This window comes from Nerophis ophidion, linkage group LG03 (assembly GCF_033978795.1).
Source record: "Nerophis ophidion isolate RoL-2023_Sa linkage group LG03, RoL_Noph_v1.0, whole genome shotgun sequence".
NCBI lineage: Eukaryota > Metazoa > Chordata > Actinopteri > Syngnathiformes > Syngnathidae > Nerophis > Nerophis ophidion.
This window is the reverse complement of record NC_084613.1, coordinates 80,678,188-80,704,372: the sequence shown is the minus strand read 5'-3', so window position 1 is coordinate 80,704,372 and position 26,185 is coordinate 80,678,188. Positions and strand designations below refer to the sequence as shown.

Sequence of the window (26,185 nt, the reverse complement as noted above, 5' to 3'; positions counted from 1 at the left end):
TGAGGGAATGTTACACACAATTTGTATCTGTATTAAGCTTGTGTTAAATTGTTTTGTATTTTCTCATAAAGAGCAATTCACATTTTAATGTGCTTTTTTTTTGTTGTTGTTGTTGCACGGTGTCCCCTCCATTTCAGTCTCAACCAGGCCAACCCGTCCAATGAAAACACGCCAGCCTTTCCGGAATAATACTACCCCATGTTCCGTTGATAAAACCCCCCAGGCTGTGTTCCCAGAGTGTTTTTGTTTTTTTGGGGTTATGTCCGATATGAAGAGGACTGGACTTCCTTTCTCTCTCTACGTGGTCACCGTGCCGCCACTGGTTTTGGAAGGCCATTGCACAACGTTGACCAAGTGTCATCACCATGCTGGCACCGTGCAGCCATCAGACCTCTGTCACGCAAGCTTATCACAATGTTATGCTTGCACCCTGCAGAGTAAACAGTAGCTGGCCGGGCCCTTCAAAGCAGCAAACGCTCGAACTGCTGGAATAATGGATGCAAGCCTCTGTCTGGTTGGGGGGGTTTCCTTTTATCTAAATGCATCTAGAATTAAGGAAATCACTAGTTGCTTTTTTTTTACTGCTCAAATGTAACAGAATGCTTTGATGTGTTCAAAGAAACAGGCTGAAATCAGATATCCCCACTTTCAAATATTATTTAGACTCCGACTTCCTTTTATTGTCATTCCAAATTTGAACGTTACAGTTTGAAACGTATGCAGTGTGCATTTTAATTTGTAGTAATGGCGTTAATGTAGCCCTCAAAAACAATAAATGCTTTTAGAGTTACGCAACATGAGGAACATCCAGTAGTTAAGTTAGTTCTGCTTTAGACTGCGGCGTGTGGTTTACCCTGCCAAAGGCAATTTTCCAGATGCTCAATTTGAATATTCCCTATTCTGAAGATTTGTATTCCCTATTCTGAGAATCTGTCATTTAAATTGATACACCTGTTATTGTTGTGATATTTATTATCACGGTATTGTTGAATGTGCTCAAAAAAATATTCATACACTCTTATAACAGACATCAATATGTTAGGAATATTGTTCTGACTATTTAAAAGGGAACTGCACCTTTTTTATATATATATATATATATATCTTACCTATCAATCACAATCCTTATGTAAGACAAATAAAAAAATGTTTTCTTTTTTGTACACATTCTAACTCTTAAATATACAATGGGGCAAAAAAGTATTTAGTCAGCCACCGATTGTGCAAGTTCTCTCACTTAAAATGTTGACAGAGGTCTGTAATTTTTATCATAGGTACACTTCAACTGTGAGAGACAGAATGTGAAAAAAAAATCCAGGACTTCACATTGTAGGAATTTTAAAGAATTTATTTGTAAATTATGGTGGAAAATAAGTATTTGCTCAAAGCTCTCACTGATGGAAGGAGGTTTTGGCTCAAAATCTCACGATACATGGCCCCATTCATTCTTTCCTTAACACGGATCAATCTTCCTGTCCCCTTAGCAGAAAAACAGCCCCAAAGCATGATGTTTTCACCCCCATGCTTCACAGTAGGTATGGTGTTCTTGGGATGCAACTCAGTATTCTTCTTCCTCCAAACACGACGAGTTGAGTTTATACCAAAAAGTTCTATTTTGGTTTCATCTGACCACATGACATTCTCCCAATCCTCTGCTGTATCATCCATGTATCCATTTTGGTATAAACTCAACTTGTCGTGTTTGGAGGAAGAAGAATACTGACTTGCATCCCAAGGCTTTTTTATTAGCGACCAAAAGTTGCGAACTTTATCGTCGATGTTCTCTACTAATCCCTTTCAGCAAAAATATGGCCATATCGCGAAATGATCAAGTATGACAGATAGAATGGATCTGCTATCCCCGTTTAAATAAGAAAATCTAATTTCAGTAGGCCTTTAAGGTAAAGAAAACGTGTGTTGGGTCCTGTCGCCATAATATTGCGAGCATCAATGTATCTCTCTGTTTAGGAAAGCACAGCCTGTAGGTTCAATGTTCACATTTGAATATCTTCGTTGCTCAGATGGTAATGTGTTTATATAAGTTTTGATTGGGTAATTTTTTTAATGGAGAAAAAACTTTGTCTCTTGTTTTCGTTTTAGCGTTAAAGTTAGTTAGCGCTAGCTCACTTCTCTTTTATATGAGCAATATCAACGGTCGGTTTATCATTGTTATCAATCAAGTTTTTTGCTAATTTTAATTTAAAAAATGGTAATACTAATTGGACGTTTTATCACGGTTTATCATTAAAACCTGTATTGTTACATCCCTAACACGTACTGAAATCTTTTGACCAAGTTTATTTTTAAATGAATAAACAGACACAAAGGTGTAAGGTTTTTTTTTTAATTAACAAAGGCTTCACTTCCGGTTTAATGTGACCTCACATGAGTGTTGTTTAATATTACGATCTACTGTAAATCATAACACGACATAACAATGTCGATCGTACAATACAACTATTGTTTATATCGTAATTTTAACGCCTGGGTTCCGGCTAATGTAACTGGAGCAGCACTGCTACTTATTATGTCACTTGAAACCATTAGAGCTGTCGGGAGCACGGTGGTCAACAAAGGCATAGAAATGTAAAGCACAATGGACGCTAAACCAACAAAACGACAAGGAAAAAAGAAATTGTTTGGATTAAAAGATATCAGACACTGACCAAACAACGGTAGGCTAATCTGCAAAACATGCCGCCAACGAGTTGTTGCTGGGGACTTGAAAACACATCTATTCTTCTATCACTTGAAGACACGGCATGAACAGAGTTAAAATGTGACAAAATACTAACATTACCTCAAAATTACAAACTGATGAAACAAAAAAATTCACCAAACTGTCAGGACTTGGACTATGACTTGGATTGTTTTTCCGATGCAAAGGAAAATCGGCACGAGCGAGACGTGAATGTAAGTACATATTTATTTATACTACAAACAAAGGAAGCAAACATGACTAGAAAACAAAACAAGCACTACGGCATGACTATAGACAAAAACAAAACTCAACTACTGTGACATAACAAAACCAAAAACTTACTTGGCATGACCAGGAGGGAATACACAGCATGCCATGGCATAAAGGAGGTATGTGTATATGTGAAGTCGCCAGGCTGACTTCCTGGCAACTTCCGGTTTAAATAATAGCTATGATGAGTGCAAACAGGTTTGAGACATGAGGACAGGGTGAAAACTAATCAATCAATCAATCAATCAATGTTTACTTATATAGCCCTAAATCACTAGTGTCTCAAAGGGCTGCACAAACCACCACGACATCCTCAGTAGGCCCACATAAGGGCAAGGAAAACTCACACCCAGTGGGACATCGGTGACAATAATGACTATGAGAACCTTAGAGAGGAGGAAAGCAATGGATGTCGAGCGGGTCTAACATGATACTGTGAAAGTTCAATCCACAATGGATCCAACACAGTCGTGAGAGTCCAGTCCAAAGCGGATCCAACACAGCAGCGAGAGTCCCGTTCACAGCGGAGCCAGCAGGAAACCATCCCAAGCGGAGGCGGATCAGCAGCGCAGAGATGTCCCCAGCCGATACACAGGCGAGCAGTACATGGCCACCGGATCGGACCGGACCCCCTCCACAAGGGAGAGTGGGACATAGAAGAAAAAGAAAAGAAACGGCAGGTCAACTGGTCTAAAAAGGGAGTCTATTTAAAGGCTAGAGTATACAAATGAGTTTTAAGGTGAGACTTAAATGCTTCTACTGAGGTGGCATCTCGAACTGTTACCGGGAGGGCATTCCAGAGTACTGGAGCCCGAACGGAAAACGCTCTATAGCCCGCAGACTTTTTTTGGGCTTTGGGAATCACTAACAAGCCGGAGTCCTTTGAACGCAGATTTCTTGCCGGGACATATGGTACAATACAATCGGCAAGATAGGATGGAGCTAGACCGTGTAGTATTTTATACGTAAGTAGTAAAACCTTAAAGTCACATCTTAAGTGCACAGGAAGCCAGTGCTGGTGAGCCAGTACAGGCGTAATGTGATCAAACTTTCTTGTTCTTGTCAAAAGTCTAGCAGCCGCATTTTGTACCAACTGTAATCTTTTGTTGCTATGGTAATAAGACAAACAAGGAAGTGCAGGAACAAGAACTGAATGTCCAAAAAACAAAACCAAACATGACCAAAACAAAACATGATCCCATGGGCGTGACACAAACTAACTTAACACAGTCTATGACAAGCAGTCCTGCAGATTACGATTACGATTATTTTTATCAGTACTGAAATTACGATTGTTAATCACAATGATTCATTATGTTAGGTAAAACAGTGTTGGGTTGTGAACGTGACGCCACCAGGTAATTTGTAATATCTAATTAAAAAGCTATAGATAAACGTTACTCATATATTTAAAGACTAATATTTGTTTTTTTGTTCCTTATAAGTATCAACATGTCATCTTGTTTTTCCATTATATGGTGCCTTTTATCTCTATTTTCACATTTTGGTAGAGAGAGGTATATTTTTTTAAGTTATGTACATTGACATGTTCTAAATGTACAGTATCTACATCTACATGCTGTATCGGGACAGATCCATTGAGAGTTTCAGGAGGAATTTGTCGTAAAGGAATTACCGACAACTATTCAAATATAATATACAAAATAATAACAAAATGCTATGTCACATGAAAATTTTTAAAATGAATAACTTTGGGAAATAAAAAAAAATAATGGGAAAAAAAACGTGCTTTTTGTGTTTTATATTAATATCAAAAAGTAAAGTAGTTTGGCTAATGAAGATAAAGTCAAATAATCAAGCTTTGTTCTCCAATGACACCATGTGGTTCAGGGCAACAGTTTGTCCAACAAAAATAAACAGGAGTGATACCATCATGTCAAATACACAATCTTTGTATCTCACTGACATCATGTGTTCAATTCGATGAGACATACTTGCCAACCTTGAGACTTCCGATTTCGGGAGGTGGGGGGCGTGGTTGGGGGTTGGGCGAGGGGCGTGTTTGCGGGCGGGGCGTTAATGAGGGCGTGGTTAAGAGGGGAGGAGTATATTTACAGCTATCCATCCATCCATCCATTTCCTACCGCTTATTCCCTTTCGGGTCGGTGGGGCCGCTGGTGCCTATCTCAGCTACAATCGGGCACACCCTGGACCAGTCGCCACCTCATCGCAGTGTGTAGAAATTTTTATTTATAATTGAATCATTCGTTTATTTTTCAACAAGTTTTTAATTATTTTTATATATTTTTTTCCAAATAGTTCAAGAAAGAATTTAATAAGTCATAAACTGATGATATAGTGCTCTATATTACTTCATCTCTTTTTTTCAACCAAAAATGCTTTGCTCTGATGGGTACGTGAATTTAAAAAAAATGTTTACAGGGGGTACATCTCTGAAAAAAGGTTGTGAACCACTGCTCTAAAAGCCGTAGATGTTATTGTCACATATGCATGCACAGTAGATGTCAGTATTGTCCTGTTTAAGAGTGTCACAACATTGCTGTTTACAGCAGACGAACTGCTTTACGGTAGACGAAAACGTGACTGCTGTTGTTGTGTGTTGTTGCCGCGCTGGGAGGACATTAATGAGACTGCCTAACAATAAACCCACATAAGAAACCAAGAATTCGGGGTACATCTCTGAAAAAAGGTTGTGAACCATTGCTCTAAAAGCCATAGATGTTATTGTCACATATGCATGCACAGTAGATGGCAGTATTGTCCTGTTTAAGAGTGTCACAACATTGCTGTTTACAGCAGACGAACTGCTTTACGGTAGACGAAAACGTGACTGCTGTTGTTGTGTGTTGTTGCCGCGCTGGGAGGACATTAATGAGACTGCCTAACAATAAACCCACATAAGTGAATTATATTCATATAGCGCTTTTCTCTAGTGACTCAAAGCGCTTTACATAGTGAAACCCATTATCTAATTTTTTACATTCAAACCAGTGTGGGTGGCACTGGGAGCAGGTGGGTAAAGTGTCTTGCCCAAGGACACAACGGCAGTGACTAGGATGGCAGAAGCGGGAATCGAACCTGCAACCCTCAAGTTGCTGGCACGGCCACTCTACCAACCGAGCTATACCGCCATAGAAACCAAGAACTCGCTATAAGAAACCAAGAACTCGCCCTCGATCATTCTACAGTTAAAACATCATTGGGCAGGCACTCTGTTTATATTGTGGGAAAGCTGACGCGAAAACAGGCTGTCGACACGTCACTCGGGTCCGCATGGAGCTGGACGGGGCGTGGCCATAGTAAAGTAACTGGTATATCATCCAAAAGCGCAGATTCCAACCATTGAAATACTTTGTATAGTTCAAGGCTTACGGTCATTAGAAAACATCATAATGGCAGCTACACTTTCCATCTTAAAGATGTAAAATAATTATTTGGGAAAGTCCGGCGGGCCAGATTGAAAAGCTTAACCCGGTCCAGGTGTGCTCTATTGCCATCTGACATCTTGGTCTTACGACACTAATTTAGGGTTATTGGCATAATTGAAAATGAGACCCAGAAATGTGATAATAAAACAAGATATGACAACTGGACATAATCAGCTCATTTTAAAATGTTGCAGTAAAAAATAGACTTTATTAATAAAAAATGATTTTTATTTATTATAACACACACACACACACACACACACACACATACAAAAGTATGGAAAATTTGTACCGTTGAGTACCGGGTTTCGATTCCCAGGTACCGGGAATTAGTACTGTATCGGTTAAAATGTGAATGGTACCCATCCCTTATTATTTTGTTATCATTTAATTTACGTAATTACCAGTCTGTTCCACTTGAATTTCACAAAATTCCATAAAAATAATAAGGCATTGTTTTTGTTTTAGTATCAGTTAAAATGTCAATGATACCCATCCCCAGCAGTGAGTTTATCAAAGTGTTTTAATCAATCAAGATTTAACGATATTACCGTATTTCCTTGAATTGCCGCAGGGCATATAGTATGTGCCTGCCTTGAATTAGCGCATGCTTAGTATTACCGCCTGGTCAAACTCCTGACGTCACGAGTGACACTTCCCTTGTCACCATTTTCAAAATGGAGGCGGCTCATTTCAATACCGGTCATTTGAAATCGTATAAAGGGAAGAAGATTAAGAGCTATTCAGTAGGATTTAAGATCCAAGCTTACATCACTCTGAAATTTTTTACTGCATACCTTTGGTAAGTGCCGGATTGAGAAGAGGTTTAAAAATAATTAGCGCATGCTTACTTTTACCGCATGCCTTTGGTAAGTGCAGGAGTGAGAAGAGGTTTTAAATCAATTAGCGCCCCGGCGGCGATTCAAGGAAATACAGTAATACTAACCGTCGGATAATCCTTGCATACCTTTGTCTGATTTATTTGACAGTAGAGGACGCTTTCACCCTTGAAATCCCGTTGTAATTATAGCGCCTTTTTTTTGTGTGTATCTGTGCGTTTTCCGAGCGCTTTTTTCTGTCAGAGCGCCGGTCCCACACTCTGGAGGAAGGAAACAATCTGTTAGCATAGAAAGCCTCGCTCATACTTCATAAATGTTCAACTCGAGCCTAAGAAAACCATCCATTCTTCTTCCCTCTTATTAGCTTTGGCAGCCCATGAAAAACAGGAAAACACATTTGAAATGTGGACTATTGTTCTGGCCAGATTTAAGAGACAGCTTTATATCCTCCCCCTGTTCAATTTGAGTGTGGAGGGTACAATTCTTTGCCACTTTGCTACCACTGAACTTATTTGCTGAGCACATTCTAGCAAATATGTGAGCACACCCTCCCTTAAATCCTCTTCTTTTAGGGCTTTCACCGCACAGGGTCAAAGGTTGGCTTCGCATCTCTCGTTTCTACTTTGTCATGTGACCTGTGGAGGTGACGCTCTCACCGCTGATGACACTTTTCATTCTAGCGGCATTGAGTCCAGTTTTTAGTGTGTGTTTTTAGCTGTTTCCTGATCAGTGCTTCATTATGTTGTTCAGCCACCCTCGGAATGGGCGTGCACTTTTTTTTTTTTTTTTTTTTTTTACACAACCTGCATGAAGCATTGTTCTGGAAAAACACATAACAGGACTGTACAGTACGAGTAATTTAATCGCATTTTCGACTTAAAATATGCTTTGCGAGTACCGTATTTTCCGAAATATAAGGCTCACTTAAAATCCTTTTTTCCCCCTCAAAACTCGACAGTGCTTCTTATAACCCGGTGCACCTAATGTACGGACTAATTCATGGTTTTCCTTACAAACTTTGAAGCAGTTTTATTTGGTACATTGTGTAATGATAAGTGTGACCAGTATATGGCAGTCAAACATAAGAGATAGGTGTAGACTGCACTATGTTGGTAATGTCCATCCATCCATTTCCTACCGCTTATTCCATGGGTGTCAAACTCTGGCCCGCCGTTTAATTTCAGTTGGCCCTTGAGGCAATATCAAATTAACATTAGAGCTGGCCCGCCGGTAACACCAAATTCACCACTAATACTCATACTTGCCAACCCTCCCGATTTTCCCGGGAGACTCCCGAAGTTTCGTGCCCTTCCCGAACATCTTCCTTGGCAACCATTCTCCTGATTTCCACCCGGACAACAATATTGGGAGCACTGCCTTTAGCGTCCTCTCCAACATGTCGTCACGTCCTCTTTTCCTCCATAGAAACAGCCTGCTAGCCAAGTCACATAATATATGCGGCTTTCACACACACACACATATGCGAATGCCACGCATACTTGGTCAAAAGCCATACAGGTCACACTGAGAGTGGCCATATAAACAACTTTAACACTGTTACAAATATGCGCCACACTCTGAACCCACACCAAACAAGAATGACAAAACACATTTCGGGAGAACACCCGCACCGTAACACAACATAAACACAACAGAACAAAAACCCAGAACCCCGTGCAGCATTAACTCTTCCGGAACGCTACAATATACACCCCCTGCTACCACCAAACCCCGCCCACCTCGTATTTATTTTATTTTCGAATGTATTAGCCTGAGAAACATGGCTTCCCTCAGAGACACTGGCGGTCACCACACCCGTGGTTACACCCCTCCGACTTTCAGGTTCCATATAATCTCACTAAAACACTAGCAACACAATAAGCATATAAGGGATTTTCCAGAATTGTCCTAGTAAATGTGTCTGATAACATCTGAATCGCTCCCACTGCCCTCCACCTTTTTTTTTTCTCTAGTCCTTCACTCTAACTTTCCTCATCCACAAATCTTTTATCCTCGCTCAAATTAATGGGGAAATTGTCGCTTTCTCGGTCCGAATCGCTTTTGCTGCTGGTGGCCATGATTGTAAAAAATGTTCAGATGTGAGGAGCTCCGCAACCCGTGATGTCACGCGCACATCGTCTGCTACTTCCGGTACAGGCAAGGCTTTTTTATTAGCGACCAAAAGTTGCGAACTTTATCGCCGATGTTCTCTACTAAATCCTTTCAGCAAAAATATGGCAATATCACGAAATGATCAAGTATGACACATAGAATGGACCTGCTATCCCCGTTTAAATAAAAAAATCTCAGTTCAGTAGGCCTTTAACCTCATTGGTATTTGCAGGCAAAATTAACTCTGCATGGCGAGCGTCTATTCTCCTTTTCTTGAGTATATTTTTACATATTTGCTCCACTTACTTCCACTTAGTCTCACGCACAGGAAAGACTGTGGTGAGCCAATGTGCCACACTCGTTTTGTTTTTTATTATCTGACAGACAATCGGGTGGACTCACGTAGTCACAATTAAGCAACTACACGAAACCAACCAACCTCAAAGTCGGTAAAAATATCAGATTTGGCGACATTGGTTTTACTTGGTCTCATCACACACAACTATGGTGCTTTTAAAGAAGGCTGCTTAAAGTGGAAAAGGTGAAAGCTCCCTGAAACGTAGTGAACAAAACAATTACATTGTCATGCAATAAACTGTGTGCTTTCTAACAGAATGTTATGTTTACCATTATAAAATTGCGGTCATAGTACAGTAGTTAGGGACATCTGGTGTAGCCTACACACATTCTTGAGTTAAAATATCTTTAGTTTCTACGTTCTTTGAATGCAACTGTCCTTTTTTGCTAAGCCATGATTCTGCGCTCCTCTCAGTTGTTGTGAAATGCGAAATTCAAGCCAAAAGTCAAAATCTGGAAAAAAAATATATAAAATAAAGTGACCTACCTGAAACAGAGGATTTTTAAATCGTAAAAAATAAGATTTGAATTTTTTTTTTTAATGAAGCTCAAACATCAATATATATGACAGTAATACATGAACATTATTTATTCAAAATAATTACCGGAGTGAATCATAATTATACCAACCTGAAAAAGAAGTGTGTGCACTTCTTTTTATTTTAAATACATTTTTTTTCAAAATTCCATGTCAAAACTCGATCTTTTAGTGTCAAAGTGTATTTCTTCCAAATATGAAAAATGTAGCCCTAATTTAGCTCGAGAGTTTTTGCCTATATACAAAGTTAAAGTTGAAGTACCACTGATAGTCACACACACTAAGTGTGGTTAAATTATCCTCTGCATTTCACTCATCATTGCATTTGTTCCACCCCTTGGGAGGTGAGGGGAGCAGTGAGCAGCAGCGGTGGCCACGCTCGGGAATCATTTTGGTAATTTAACCCCCAATTCCATCCCTTGATGCTGAGCAGGGAGGTAATGGGTCCCATTTTTATAGTCTTTGGTATGACTCGGCCGGGGTTTGACCTACCGATCTCAGGGCGGACACTGAGCACTTTAACCTACGAAACAAAACAAAAATGAAAAAAAAATGTGTGTTAATTTTTTATATCAAAGTCAGGATTAATGGCTACAATGAGCATGTTTTGTAGTGCACAGCTTTTCGTAGCAGGGTTTGAAGTATGATACTGCACGATACTGATAAAGCATGGATCACACATGCCCCCAAGAGAGGCCCGCTCCACAATTTGAGAAGAACTGATTCAATGCAATGTGAAGTTGTGTGACCTCGATCACGTATGCCAAACCACTCAAAAATTGTTTGGGGAGAAGTTATTTTTTAATGAAAATGAAATGGAACAAGCCGACATATCAACTTTTCCCTGGTTGTTGTGCTTTTTCTTTGTTTTATAAATAACATAAGTAGAGATGTCCAATAATATCAGACTTTTCATGATCCGTGGTGCGGATCATGTTCAGTTTATTTATGTTTTGTTAGTTTTGGACTTCTTTAGTTCCTGTTTGTTTTGTCACCATGGTTACATGATTTGCACCTGCCTCTGTTTGGACACACCTGTATCTAATCATGAGACACTATTTAAGCCTACCTTTGTTTGTCACTCGTCCTGGGTCCTTTGTTTGCGGTAAGCAGCTATCACGTTTGTTTCTAGTTCCAGTACTTGTGCTAAGAGTTAACCTTAGCTTCCGTGCGTTCGGCACGCAGCTCTCTTGTTTCCTGAACCTGTGCTATTCTAGTCCTTGTGCTAAGAGTTAGCATTAGCTTCCCGTGCTTTCGGCACGCCTTTCTTTCGTTTTATTTCTGTCCATTTTGTACTGTATCTTAGTCATTAAATCATCTTACCTGTACGTTGTTGTCCGGAGTGTCCATGTTTGCAACGGAGGAACTATCCCGCATTAAAATGCGACCCCAACGTGACAGAAATTTCTCCACATCATCGAGTTGAGTTTATACCAAAATGGATACATGGATGATACAGCAGAGGATTGGGAGAATGTCATGTGGTCAGATGAAACCAAAATAGAACTTTTTGATATAAACTCAAATTGTCGTGTTTGGAGGAAGAAGAATACTGAGTTGCATCCCAAGAACACCATACCTACTGTGAAGCATGGGGGTGGAAACATCATGCTTTGGGGCTGTTTTTCTGCTAAGGGGACAGGACGATTGATCCGTGTTAAGTAAGGAAAGAATGGGGCCATGTATCGTGAGATTTTGAGCCAAAACCTATCAGTGAGAGCTTTGAATGGTTGACTAAATACTTTTTTTCCACCATAATTTACAAATAAATTCTTTAAAATTCCTACAATGCGAATTCCTGGATATTTTTTTTCATATTCGGTCTCTCACAGTTGAAGTCTACCTATGATAAAAATTACAGACCTCTGTCATCATTTTAAGTGGGAGAACTTGCACAATCGGTGGCTGACTAAATACTTTTTTGCCCCACTGTTGGTATCGGTTGATATCGGAATCGGTAATTAAGAGTTGGACAATATCGGCAAAAAAGCCATTATCGGACATCTCTAAACATAAGTGTACTCTGAAGAAACCCTCAATGGTGGATATCAGGCTGATATAAAGGATTTTTTCGACTCTTGTTCTTGCGGTACTTGGACAATCTAGAAATGTGCTGTCGTCTTTTTCCCTCAGCGGCTCTGCCCTCGGCCATTTTGACACTTATGTTCAGGCCGTACCAGAGAGGGATCTACTGCGATGACGAGAGCATCAACTACCCCTACAGGAGGGACACCATCTCCCACGGCGCAATGGCCGCCGTCACCATCACCAGCTCCATCATTATTGTGAGTATTCATTCGCCTTCTTGGTTGCCGAATTGACCTGGCAGGCGTAACCACGTCTACCTGCGCAGATCACCACTGGGGAGGCCTACCTGGTGCACGCCAAGCGTCTGCACTCCAACTCCCAGTTCAACCAGTACTTGTCGGCGCTCTATAAAGTGGTGGGCACCTTCCTGTTCGGAGCAGCCGTCAGCCAGTCGCTCACCGACTTGGCCAAGTTCACCATCGGGCGACCGCGGCCCAACTTCCTTGCTGTGTGCGCCCCCGTCAGCTGCAACGGATACATGCTGCAGATCAACTGCACCGGCAGTTTGCGCAACGTCACTGAGTCCAGGTGGGTTTACTTAAGAGTTCTGCCCCTTTTTTGGGAGTGCTAGCATGAGGGTGTTTGCATGTCGTGCTACTTGTTTCTCATCACTTGCTCCTTTAAAGGCCTACTGAAATGAGATTTTCTTATTCAAACGGGGATAGCAGGTCCATTCTATGTGTCATATTTGATCATTTCGCGATATTGCCATATTTTTGCTGAAAGGATTTAGTAGAGAACATCGACGATAAAGTTCGTAACTTTTGGTCGCTAATAAAAAAGCTTTGCCTGTACCGAAAGTAGCAGATGTTTCCGGTAAGAGGCGACTTATCACCACAATTTTCTCACCAAAAACTGCCGGTTGACATGTAGTCGGGATCCATCTCAATATGTTTTTTCCCCTCATCTTTTTCCATTTTTCATATATTTTTAAAAAAGCTCCAGAGAGCCACTTGGGCGGCGCTAAAGAGCCACATGCGGTTCCAGAGCCGCGGGTCTAGTGTCTTTCATGAATGAGCTAAATAATAATATTTGATATTTTACGGTAATGTGTTAATAATATCACACATAAGTCGCTCCTGAGTATAAGTCGCACCGCCGGCCAAACTATGAAAAAAACTGCGACTTATAGTCCGAAAAATACAGTACACAAACCAATTTTCTAATCGTAAAGAAATACAATGAATACAAATGTACATATTTCTTCTAATAATAAAAATAAATAAAATATAAAACTAGAAACAGCCCAAAGGCTACAACCAGCATGCATGTCTATAGAAGGGCTTTTTTAAAAAGATGGGTTTTTAAGCCTTTTTTAAAGGCATTCACAGTCTGAGGTGCCCTCAGGTGGTCAGGGAGAGCGTTCCACAGACTGGGAGCAGCGGAGCAGAAAGCCCGGTCTCCCATTGTTCGAAGCTTTGTCCGTGGAGGTTGGAGGAGGTTAGCCTGTATGGAGCGGAGGTGTCGTGTGGAGGATTTGGGGGTGAGCAGTTCCTTGAGGTAGAGGGGGGCATTTCCATGGAGGCACTGGTGAGTTAGTAGGGAGATTTTGAATTCAATCCTGAATGGAACAAGAAGCCGGTGAAGGGATTTGAGAGTTGGTGTGATGTGGTCATGTTTCCGCACTCTCATCAGGATCCTCGCAGCACTATTTTGTATGTACTGCAGCTTCTGGATGTTCTTGCTGGGGATCCTGACAAGAAGTGCGTCGCAGTAGTCGAGCCTGGAGGAGACAAAGGCGTGGACGAGCCTCTCGGCATCAGAGAGAGTGTGTGAGGGGCGGAGTTTTGCAATGTTCCTGAGAGCTGTAGAGCTCCTTCACATCCTCACATTGTTTACAATCATAGCCAGCAGCAGCTAGAGCTATTCGGACCGAGAAAGCAACAATTTCCCCATTAATTTGAGCGAGGATGAAAGATTCGTGGATGAGGACGTTTAGAGTGAAGTACTAGGGGGGAAAATAAGGCGACGGCTCCAGGCGGTGGCAGGCGGCGTTTCAGATAATTCTGGAAGATCCCTTATCTGCTTATTGTTTTAATACTGTTTTAGTGAGATTGTAAAGTCATACCTGAAAGTCGGATGGCCGCGGTGAACGCCAGTGTCTCTGAGAGAAGCCGAGGAGCATAGATCACAGCTGCCTTTTTGAGCTGCGGGAGGAGGTCCCATAATCCACTGAAGTCTCCGGTAAGAGCCGACTTAATATCACAACTTTCCCATCCAAAAACTTGCTGGTTGACGTAGAGAAACATGTTCGCTTGACCGCTCTGTGTTAAAGCTTCACAACCAACAAAGAAACACCGGCTGTGTTTCGGTGCTAAAGGCAGCTGCAATCCACCGCTTTCCACAAACAGCATTCTTCTTTGACGTCTCCATTATTAATTGAAGAAATTGCAAAAGATTCAGCAACACAGATGTCCAAATTACTGTGTAATTATGCGATGAAAAGAGACGACTTTTAGCCGTGTTTCGTGCTGGGCTTATATGTCCGCTGCAACCCGAGACGTCACGCGCACGCGTCATCATTCTGCAACGTTTTCAACAAGAAACTCCGCGGGAAATTTAAAATTGTAATTTAGTAAACTAAAAAGGCCGTATTGGCATGTGTTGCAATGTTATTATGTCATCATTGATATATAAACTATCAGACTGCGTGGTCGGTAGTAGTGGGTTTCAGTAGGCCTTTACATATGGCGCCATTGTCTAAAAATTCACAGCCACTAGGGCAGGGGTCGGGAACCTTTTTGGCTGAGAGAGCCATGAAAGCCAAATTTTTTAAAGTGTATTACAGTGAGAGCCATATCATATGTTTTAACACTGAATACAACTAAATGTATTCAGTAATGCGGACGTTGTACCGATCCGTTGTGGTGAAGAAGGAGCTGAGCCGGAAGGCAAAGCTCTCAATTTACCGGTCGATCTACGTTCCCATCCTCACCTATGGTCATGAGCTTTGGGTCATGACCGAAAGGATAAGATCACGGGTACAAGCGGCCGAAATGAGTTTGGGTCTCTCCCTTAGAGATAGGGTGAGAAGCTCTGCCATCCGGGAGGAACTCAAAGTAAAGCCGCTGCTTCTTCACATGGAGAGGAGCCAGATGAGGTGGTTCGGGCATCTGGTCAGGATGCCACCCGAACGCCTCCCTAGGGAGGTGTTTAGGGCACGTCCAACCGGTAGGAGGCCACGGGGAAGACCCGGGACACGTTGGGAAGACTATGTCTCCCGGCTGGCCTGGGAACGCCTCGGGATCCCCCGGGAAGAGCTAGACGAAGTGGCTGGGGAGAGGGAAGTCTGGGTTTCCCTGCTTAGGCTGTTGCCCCCGCGACCCGACCTCGGATAAGCGGAAGATGATGGATGATGGATGGAAGTCTTATATTTTATGTAATTTTTATTCTGAAGCTAACCAATAATAAATAAAATACTTCTTTGGCAACATTAAATTGGCCCTAGTGTGTGAATGTGAGTGTGAATGTCGTCTGTCTATCTGTGTTGCCCCTGAGATGAGGTGGCGACTTGTCCAGGGTGTACACCGCCTTCCGCCCAAATGCAGCTGAGATAGGCTCCTGCAACCCCCGCGGCCCCAAAAGGGACAAGCGGTAGAGAATGGAAGGATGTACTTCTTACCATTGATGTGACTTATTGAACAGGTGCGGTTGAAAACGGATGGATGGATTAAAATGCATAAGAATGTTTTAATGTCGAACGTTATTTTTAACACCGATTACCAGCGGAATTATTTATTACTAATCGTGTTAAGCAATGTCAGCTCAAATGTATCTGAGAGCCAGGTGCAGTCATCAAAAGAGCCACATCTGGCTCTAGAGCCATAGGTTCCCTACCCCTGCACTAGGGGGCATAGCTGCATTGCTACTGTATCTGAAGATTGCGATACATCAACCAGTTTTATTGTTTTTTTTACTAATAAAAATCCAAGTTTTAGCAGAATAACAATTATAAAACTGCTGATATTTTCACTCAAAATCAGGTTAGGCCACGTTAACAGTGATAAATATTAATACATACATTAAAGGCCTACTGAAATGAGATTTTTTTATTCAAATGGGGATAGCAGGTCCATACTATGTGTCATACTTGATCATTTCGCGATATTGCCATATTTTTGCTGAAAGGATTTAGTAGAGAACATCGACGATAAAGTTCGCAACTTTTGGTCGCTAATAAAAAAGCTTTGCCTGTACCGGAAGTAGCAGACGATGTGCGCGTGACGTCACCGGTGTGAGGGCTCCTCACATCTGAACATTGTTTATAATGTGAGCCACCAGCAGTAAGAGCAATTTGGACTGAGAAAGCGACGATTTCCCCATTAATTTGAGCGAGGATGTAACATTCGTGGATGAGGAAAGTTAGAGTGAAGCGCTAAAAAAAAAAAAAAATTGGTGACCGATCCCCCCCTAACCCAGCTACTGATCCTGTTCTGTCTCCCTGTAATGTTTGTCGGATCTTGAATGGGATTGTGCTGATAATTTTAATTTCCTTTCAGGGATTAATAAAGTACTTCTGATTCTGATTTAAAAATGTGAGTTAAGCCAAAAAAACTATTTTTTTTTGTAATTTTAAATGTTTTTTAAGTTTATAATTATCTCTTTTTTTAGCTGTTGATTGGTTTCATACATGATTCTGATTAATTCATTTCTGCGCAGTAGGAATCATTCATTTTAAATATGTTCATAGGTAGAGCAATGAAAACCTGTTTACAGCATTCTACATAATGAGAGCCCTGGAGATATGAAATAACACCCACTTAGGCACCTTTACACTCTCATTATTCCAATGAAGTAATGTTGCTTGAGTCTGAGCCAGGAGCCATGATGCAGAACAGAGGGGCCAATACAACTTTGGGAGTGGTAGTTTTAGCTTATCTAGCCATTTTTATGCTTTAAAATGTTTAATTTAGGACTAGAAAATAGTGTGTGTGTGTGTGTGTGTGTGTGTGTGTGTGTGTGTGTGTGTGTGTGTGTGTGTGTGTGTGTGTGTGTGTGTATACATATTTACATATATACTGTATACCAGGGGTCACCAACCTTTTTGAAACCAAGAGCTACTTCTTGGGTACTGATTAATGCGAAGGGCTACCAGTTTGATACACACTTAAATAAATTGCCAGAAATAGCTAATTTGCTCAATTTGCCTTTAACTCTATGTTATTACTAATAATTAATGATATTTATCTTCGTGGAAACACTGATCATCTTAATGATTTCTCACAATAAATATATATTTTTGATGACATGTTTTAGATATGTTTTAATATCCAATCTGCACTTTCTTGGGATATATAACAAATTGGACCAAGCTATATTTCTAACAAAGACTAATCATTATTTCTTCTAGATTTTCCAGAACAAAAATTTTAAAAGAAATTCGAAATACTTTGAAATAATATTTAAATTTGATTATACAGATTTTCTAGATTTGCCAGAATATTTTTTTTTTATTATAATCATAAGTGTGAAGAAATATTTCACAAATATTCTTTGTCGAAAAAACAGAAACTAAAATGAAGAAGTAAATTAAAATGTATTTATTATTCTTTACAATAAAAAAAACATTTACTTGAACATTGATTTAAATTTTCAGGAAAGAAGAGGAAGGAAATTAAAAGGTAAAAAGGTATATGTGTTTAAAAATCCTAAAATCATTTTTAAGGTTGTATTTTTTCTCTAAAATTGTCTTTCTGAAAGTTTTAAGAAGCAAATTAAAAAATTAAATGAATGTATTTAAACAAGTGAAGTCTAAGTCTTTAAAATATTTTCTTGGATTTTCAAATTCTATTTGAGTTTTGTCTTTCTCAGAATTAAAAATGTCGAGCAAAACAAGACCAGCTTGCTAGTAAATAAATAAAAAATTAAAAATAGAGGCAGCTCACTGGTAAGTGCTGCTATATGAGCTACTTTTAGAACAGGCCCGCGGGCGACTCATCTGGTCCTTACGGGAGACCTAGCGCCCGCGGGCACCATGTTGGTGACCCCTGCTGCATACAGTATATATGTATATGTATATACGTGTGTGTGTGTCTGTTTTTGTTTTTTTTATTTTATTTTATTTTATTTTATTTTATTTTTTTATCATGTTCTGTTTGTGTTGTGTTGTGTTTGCTCGGTCCTCATTTTCAACCTGCCCATTGCACAGCACTTTGGCTACCCCTGTGGTAAATTTTAAGTGTGTTATATAAATAAAGTTGATTTGATTTGATTTGATATAAGACATATGTACATATATGTACGTATGTATGTATATACATACATATATATATATACATATATATTTACATATATATCCATCCATCCATTTTCTACCGCTTATTCCCTTTCGGGGTCGCGGGGGGCGCTGGCGCCTATCTCAGCTACAATCGGGCGGAAGGCGGGGTACACCCTGGACAAGTCGCCACCTCATCGCAGGGCCAACACAGATAGACAGACAACATTCACACACTATATATATGTATATGTACAGTATATATATATACACATACATGTATATATATATGTATGTACAGTATATATATACACATACATGTATATATTATATATTTATATATATGTATATGTACAGTATATATATACACATACATATATATATATGTATGTACAGTATATATACACATACATGTATATATTATATATTTATATATATATTATATATATATATATATATATATATATTGTATACATATGTATGTATATATATGCATATCCTAGGGGGTGGGGGGTTGCCCACATATGCGGTCCTCTCCAAGGTTTCTCACAGTCATCATTGTCAACGTCCCATTGGTGTGAGTTTTTCCTTGCCCTTATGTGGGCTGTACCGAGGATGTCGTGGTTTGTGCAACCCTTTGAGACACTTGTGATTTAGGGCTATATAAATAAACATTGATTGATATGTGTTTGTATGTATATATATATATATATATATATATATATATATATATGTCTTGATTGGATTATCCAGAGAATAGTGCTCCATACTGTGGTAGAGCGCAATATATATGTGTGGGAAAAATCACAAGACTACTTCGTCTCTACAGAACTGTTTCATGAGGGGTTCCCTCAATCATCAGATTTTCCCTCAATCATCTCCTGAGGATTGAGGGAACCCCTCATGAAACAGTTCTGTAGAGACGAAGTAGTCTTGTGATTTTTCCCACACATACATATATATATATATATATATATATATATATATATATATATATATATATATATATATCATGGATCACAATTTTATTAAAACAAAAACGTTAACATGTTCAAAATTAATAAAGAAAATTGTAAATTTTTACATATTAAATGTGAAACAAAGATACAATAAAAACTGTGGATTCATTTAAGTGTATCGTTTTAAAAATTGTCACAATAACATTTTTTGCTGAAGAATAAAGTGGATTATAGTGTGTTTTTTGCCCTTTAGGCTGTCCTTCTACTCTGGCCACTCGTCCTTTGGAATGTACTGCATGCTCTTTCTGTCGGTGAGTTTTAACCACAAACACTGGTCAAACAAAGAGCATCCATGATATTATTGTGGCAAGACTTCACACTCTGTGTGCTGTACACACAGACAGACCAAATGCTGCACTATTTTGTTTTCTTATTGTTGAAGTTAAAGTGTAATAGTATTGTGTGTGTGCGTGCGTGTATATATATATTTACCATGAATTGATTAACGTGGACCCCGACTTAAACAAGTTGAAAAACTTATTCGGGTGTTACCATTTAGTGGTCAATTGTACGGAATATGTACTGTACTGTGCAATCTACTAATAAAAGTATCAATCAATCAATCAATCAATGTGTGTGTGTGTGTGTGTCTGTAGCTCTACGTCCAGGCCCGCATGCAAGGCAAGTGGACCCGGTTAGTTCGACCCACCATCCAGTTCTTCCTGGTGGCATTTTCCGTCTACGTGGGCTACACACGCGTCTCTGACTACAAGCACCACTGGAGCGACGTGCTAGTGGGACTCCTGCAGGGGGCGCTCATCGCCGTGCTCACTGTAAGTAGATGTACTTGCAGGGGTTCGTGACATCACGTTTACCCTTTTTTGTTTTAAATATTCTCCATTGTTGTTGATTCTACAGCTTTGACTTTAACATCTGACATTCTGCAATTGTGCAGTTATTGTTTTTACCTGAAGAAAGTCAGTTTTCCCAAACAAAAAATGTTTAAAGGCCTACTGAAATTAGATTTTCTTATTTAAACGGGGATAGCAGGTCCATTTTATGTGTCATACTTGATCATTTGGCGATATTGCCATATTTTTGCTGAAAGGATTTAGTAGAGAACATCGACGATAAAGTTCGTAACTTTTGGTCGCTAATAAAAAAGCTTTGCCTGTACCGGAAGTAGCAGATGTTTCCGGTAAGAGGCGACTTATCACCACAATTTTCTCACCAAAAACTGCCGGTTGACATGTAGTCGGGATCCATCTCAATATGTTTTTTCCCCCTCATCTTTTTCCGTTTTTCATATATTTTTAAAAAAGCTCCAGAGAGCCACTTGGGCGGCGCTAAAGAGCCACATGCGGCTCCAGAGCCACGGGTTGCCGACCCTTGGTCTAGTGTCTTTCGTGAATGAGCTATCCATCCATCCATCCATTTTCTACCGCTTATTCCCTTTCGGGGTCGCGGGGGGCGCTGGCGCCTATCTCAGCTACAATCGGGCGGAAGGCGGGGTACACCCTGGACAAGTCGCCACCTCATCGCAGGGCCAACACAGATAGACAGACAACATTCACACTCACATTCACACACTAGGGCCAATTTTAGTGTTGCCAATCAACCTAATAATATTTGATATTTTACGGTAATGTGTTAATAATTTCACACATAAGTCGCTCCTGGTACCCCAGCACCTCCGAAACCCTCAAATCTAGACTCCAAACATCCCAGAATAAGCTAATCCGGTTACTTTTAGACCTCCACCCCAGATCACACCTCAATCCAACCCACTTCTCCAAAGTGGGCTGGCTCAGGGTGGAGGACAGAGTAAAATAACTTGCACTGAGCCTAGTCTATAAAATCCGCTACACCGCCTTGATACCGAAGTACATGTCAAACTACTTCCTTAACGTAAATGACCGCCATAACCACAACACCAGGGGGAGCTCCACAAACCACGTTAAACCCAGATTTCGATCTAACAAAGGTCTTAACTCATTCTCTTTCTATGCCACATCAATGTGGAATGCACTCCCAACAGGTATAAAAGTAAGTGCATCTCTATATTCCTTCAAAAGCGCTCTAAAACAACACCTCCAGGCAACTTCAACACTTTACTAATACCCTCCTCCATTCACATCCCATCTCCCCGGATTATAAACAACTCAAATGTACTTCTAAAGTATATACTTGTTCTTATGCTATCTGAACTCACTATGTTCTCTGCTGGCTGTACATATCCTACTAAATAAGACCTACACTGTTTCAATGTCCACATTTCTCTGTTGATGCAATTGTTGATGACTGAAGTACTGATATCAACCAAAGCTCCTCATCCTACCCCCCGGATTGTAAATAATGTAAATAATTCAATGTACATACTATGATGATTAACTTGTGTGATGACTGTATTATGTTGATAGTATATATTTGTACCATGAATTGATTAACGTGGACCCCGACTTAAACAAGTTGAAAAACTTATTCGGGTGTTACCATTTAGTGGTCAATTGTACGGAATATGTACTGTACTGTGCAATCTACTAATAAAAGTATCAATCAATCAAAAAATCCTGAGTATAAGTCGCATCGCCGGCCAAACTATGAAAAAAACTGCGACTTATAGTCCGAAAAATACAGTACACAAACCAATTTTCTAATCGTAAAGAAGTACAATGAATACAAATGTACATATTTCTTCTTCATCTTGCAGGTGAAATACGTGTCGGACTTCTTCAAGCAGCGCTCTCCTGCTTGCACGCGAGCAGATCCTTGTGAGGAGGAGGAGAGTAAAGCAAGTCCTCAGCTGCCCGGCTCTCAGCGCACAAATCATTACAACTACTCCGCACCCGTATGAACGCTACGACACAAAGACGGATATCACAACCACTAAACTTGGACAACGTCAACTCCACTTTGTGTGTTGAAACAACGTATTTTTTTTAATCCTTAATTTTCCACAATATTGATATTGTGACCTGATGGAAGATATTTGTCACAATATTTCACCTCTGATTGAATGGCCGCCATCTTTTTTTTGTGTGTTTGTTTGTAACGCGGACCACTTTATCTAACATATTTTTATACAACCTCCATGACTACTACTGTATCGTATCTAATAAACTGTGCCTGTTTTTATTTGGAAGAAGCGCTGATGTTCCAGAGGAAGTGGGCGACATTGTTCTGCGTGGGTGTGCTTCTTTTACAGGGACGGGCGCTGCGTCACCGATGTACCGAACACCAAACAGCGACGCTCGGGTCACCTTTTAAACGTTTCTCCCGGGGCCTCGTGGAAGCTGAGCTTGCATTGTGAGCAAAATGGATCAAAGTCCGAAGTACGCTTCCTTCCTTCCTGTCTAATTAACACCTTTGGAATCCTTTATTTCCTTCTCAGCACAAATATTCTTCTCACAGTGGGGGGTGCTTTTTCCATGAAACTTCTTCTCTTTCTTTTAGTGACGCGTGCCTCGTGTCTGGACCTGTTGCTGCTCATGGTTGTGATTCCTGAATGCCACACACATGACTCACCCCAGACGTGGACATAAATCAGTCTTTGGCGTTGCGGTGCTTTGAAGGTAATCCCAGTGTCTTCCAAATAAATTATTTTAATATGCAAGCATTTTTGCAATGTGACTGGAGATGTCCAATAATATCGGACTGACGATATTATTGGCCGATAACTGCATAAAAATGTAATATAGGAAATGATCAGTTTCATTTTCAAAAAGTAACATTTATGACTTTTTAAAACGCCGCTTTGTACACGGACTTAGGGAGACGTAAAGAGCGCCAATAAACCTTAAAGGCACTGCCTATGGCTTTTCACACACACGAGTGAATGCAAGGCATACTTGGTCAACAGCCATACAGGTCACACTGAGGGTGGCCGTAGAAACAACTTTAACACTGTGACAAATATGCGCCACACTGTGAACCCACACCAAACAAGAATGACAAACACATTTTGGGAGAACATCCGCACCGTAACACAACATAAACACAACAGAACAAATACCCAGAACCCCTTGTAGCGCTAACTCTTCCGGAATGCTACAATATAGACCCGCCGCTATCCCCCTCCCACACACCTAAACCCCACCCCCCCAACCCTGCTCACCTCAACCTCCTCATGCTCTAATCCCAGTGTCTTCGAAAGAAATTATTTTAAACATGCAAGCATTTTTGCATTGTGACTAGAGATGTCCAATAATATCAGACTGCCGATAAATGCTTTAAAATGTAATATTGGGGATTATCCGTATCGGTTTCAAAAAGTAAAATGTATGACTTTTTAAAATGCCGCTGTATGTAGTGGTACACGGACGTAGGGAGAAGTTCAGAGAGCCAATAAACCTTAAAGGTACCGCCTTTGCGTACCGGCCCAGTCACTTAATACCTACGGCTTTTCACACACACAAGTGAATGTAAGTCATACTTGGTCAACAGCCATACAGGTCACACTAAGGGTGGCCGTATAAACAACTATATCACTGTTACAAATATGCGCCACACTGTGAACCCACACCAAACAAGAATGACAAACACATTTTGGGAGAACATCCGCACCGTAAAACAACATAAACGCAACAACTACCCAGAACCCCTTGCAGCACTAACTCTTACGGGACGCTACAATATACACCCCCGCAACCCTGCCCACCTAAACCCCCTCATGCTCTCTCAGGGAGAGCATGTCCCAAATTCCAAGCTGCTGTTTTGAGGCATGTTTGAAAAAAATAATGGACTTTGTGACTTGAATAATAAATATGGCAGTGCCATGTTGCCATTTTTTCCATAACTTGAGTTGATTTATTTTGGAAAACCTTGTTACATTGTTTAATGCATCCAGCGGGGCATCACAACAAAATTAGGCATAATAATGTGTTAATTTTCAGGACTGTATATATCATGTATATATATATATATATATATATATATATATATATATATATATATATACACACACACATATATATATATACATACATATATATATATATATATATATATATATATACATATATATATAGCATATATACGTCGCATTTTGGGGGGAAATGTATTTGATAAAATCCAACACCAAAAATAGACATTTGAAAGGCAATTTAAAATAAATAAAGAATAGTGAACAACAGGCTAAATAAGTGTACGTTATATGACGCATAAATAACCAACTGAGAAGGTGCCTGGTATGTTAAAGGCCTACGGAAATCAGATGTTCTTATTTAAACGGGGATAGCAGGTCCATTCTATGTGTCATACTTGATAATTTCGCGATATTGCCATATTTTTGCTGAAGGGATTCAGTAGAGAACATCGACGATAAAGTTTGCAACTTTTGGTCGATAATAAAAAAAGCCTTGTCTGTACCGGAAGCATACTTGCCAGCCCTCCTGGAATTTCCGGGAGACTCCCGAAATTCAGCGCCTCTCCCGAAAACCTCCGGGGACAAATTTTCTCCTGAAAATGTCCCGAAATTCAGGCGGAGCTGGAGGCCTCGCCCCCTCCACCTCCATGCAGACCACTCAATGTTGTGACCCTCTTAAACAGGACAATATTGCCATCTACTGTACATAGAATAGAATGTAAATATATTCTACATTTAAGTGCAGTCAAGGAACATGCATTAGGGAGTTTGTTCTGAAGCCCACAGTAAAGAGAAGTAAGTTCATCACGTCGCCTGGTTATTGACTCCAACCCAATATATTACACCGTCGACGAGCAAAATGAAGAAATACGCTTGATAGTTCCAGAACGATTGGAAACAAGAATTTCAGTTTATCCAGGAGAGTTCGAAGGGGAAGGGGTATGTTGCCTGTAAATCTTGTAGAACAGACTTCTCCATTGAACACGGCGGAAGAACGGATATACTCAGCCATGAACAGTCAGTCAGCAAAGCACAAAGCTTCCACAGCGCAGCATCGTTCACAACCCAGTATTATGGCCCACCTCGCAAAATGGAGACCTGATGGTGTATCTTATGCTGAGACAAAGATGGCTATGCTGATAGCTGGAAGCAACATCCCGTACTCATTTGCGGATGTCTACAACAAATCCGTGAAGGATGTTCCGGATTCGGAGATCGCTCGCCAATACGCAAATGGCAGAACAAAGGTTACTCAAATAGTGAAAGGTAAGTGTTGTTTTTTTAGTAACCAGCAAGCACAGTACAGTTAGTAGAACAACTGTGTTTTTATTACTGTGGATTTGATAGGTGTTGTCGGAAATTCAACCATTTCTTTTATTTATATACTGTATATAATAAAATAGATATATATAGCTAGAATTCACTGAAAGTCAAGTATTTCATACATGCATATATATACACATATATATATATACATGTATGTATATGAAATATATATGAAATACTCGAGTTGGTGAATTATACGCCACCCCTCTTAACCACGCCCCTAACCACGATTCAGATGTTATTAGACACATTTACTAGGATAATTCTGGAAAATCCCTTATCTGCTAATTGTGTTACTACTGTTTTAGTGAGATTATATAGTCATACCTGAAAGTCGGAGGGGTGTGGTGACCGCCAGTGTCTCTGAGTGAAGCCATGGAGGAGCCAAGAAAGTCGCAGCTGCCTCTTTTTGACAGCTGAAGGGAGGACGACACAAGCTCCACTCATGTTTACGGTAAGAGCCAACTTATTACCACAATTTTCTCAGTGAAACCTGCCAGTTGACAT

General features: G+C 40.2%; 1 protein-coding gene across 2 annotated transcripts in view; it reads left to right on the top strand.

Annotated features, from left to right (window-relative positions):
• The window catches only part of LOC133550107 (phospholipid phosphatase 2-like), a 72,587-nt gene extending 49,954 nt beyond the window's left edge, over positions 1 to 22,633 (top strand). For both annotated transcript variants that reach the window (XM_061896181.1, XM_061896180.1), the window contains exons 3-7: positions 12,361 to 12,512; positions 12,581 to 12,843; positions 19,742 to 19,799; positions 20,145 to 20,321; positions 22,199 to 22,633. In XM_061896181.1, the coding sequence (XP_061752165.1) occupies positions 12,361 to 12,512; positions 12,581 to 12,843; positions 19,742 to 19,799; positions 20,145 to 20,321; positions 22,199 to 22,342 (794 nt within the window). In that variant the 3' untranslated portion in view covers positions 22,343 to 22,633. The remainder of the gene's footprint in view (positions 1 to 12,360; positions 12,513 to 12,580; positions 12,844 to 19,741; positions 19,800 to 20,144; positions 20,322 to 22,198) is intronic.
• The last annotated feature ends 3,552 nt before the right edge of the window (positions 22,634 to 26,185 follow it).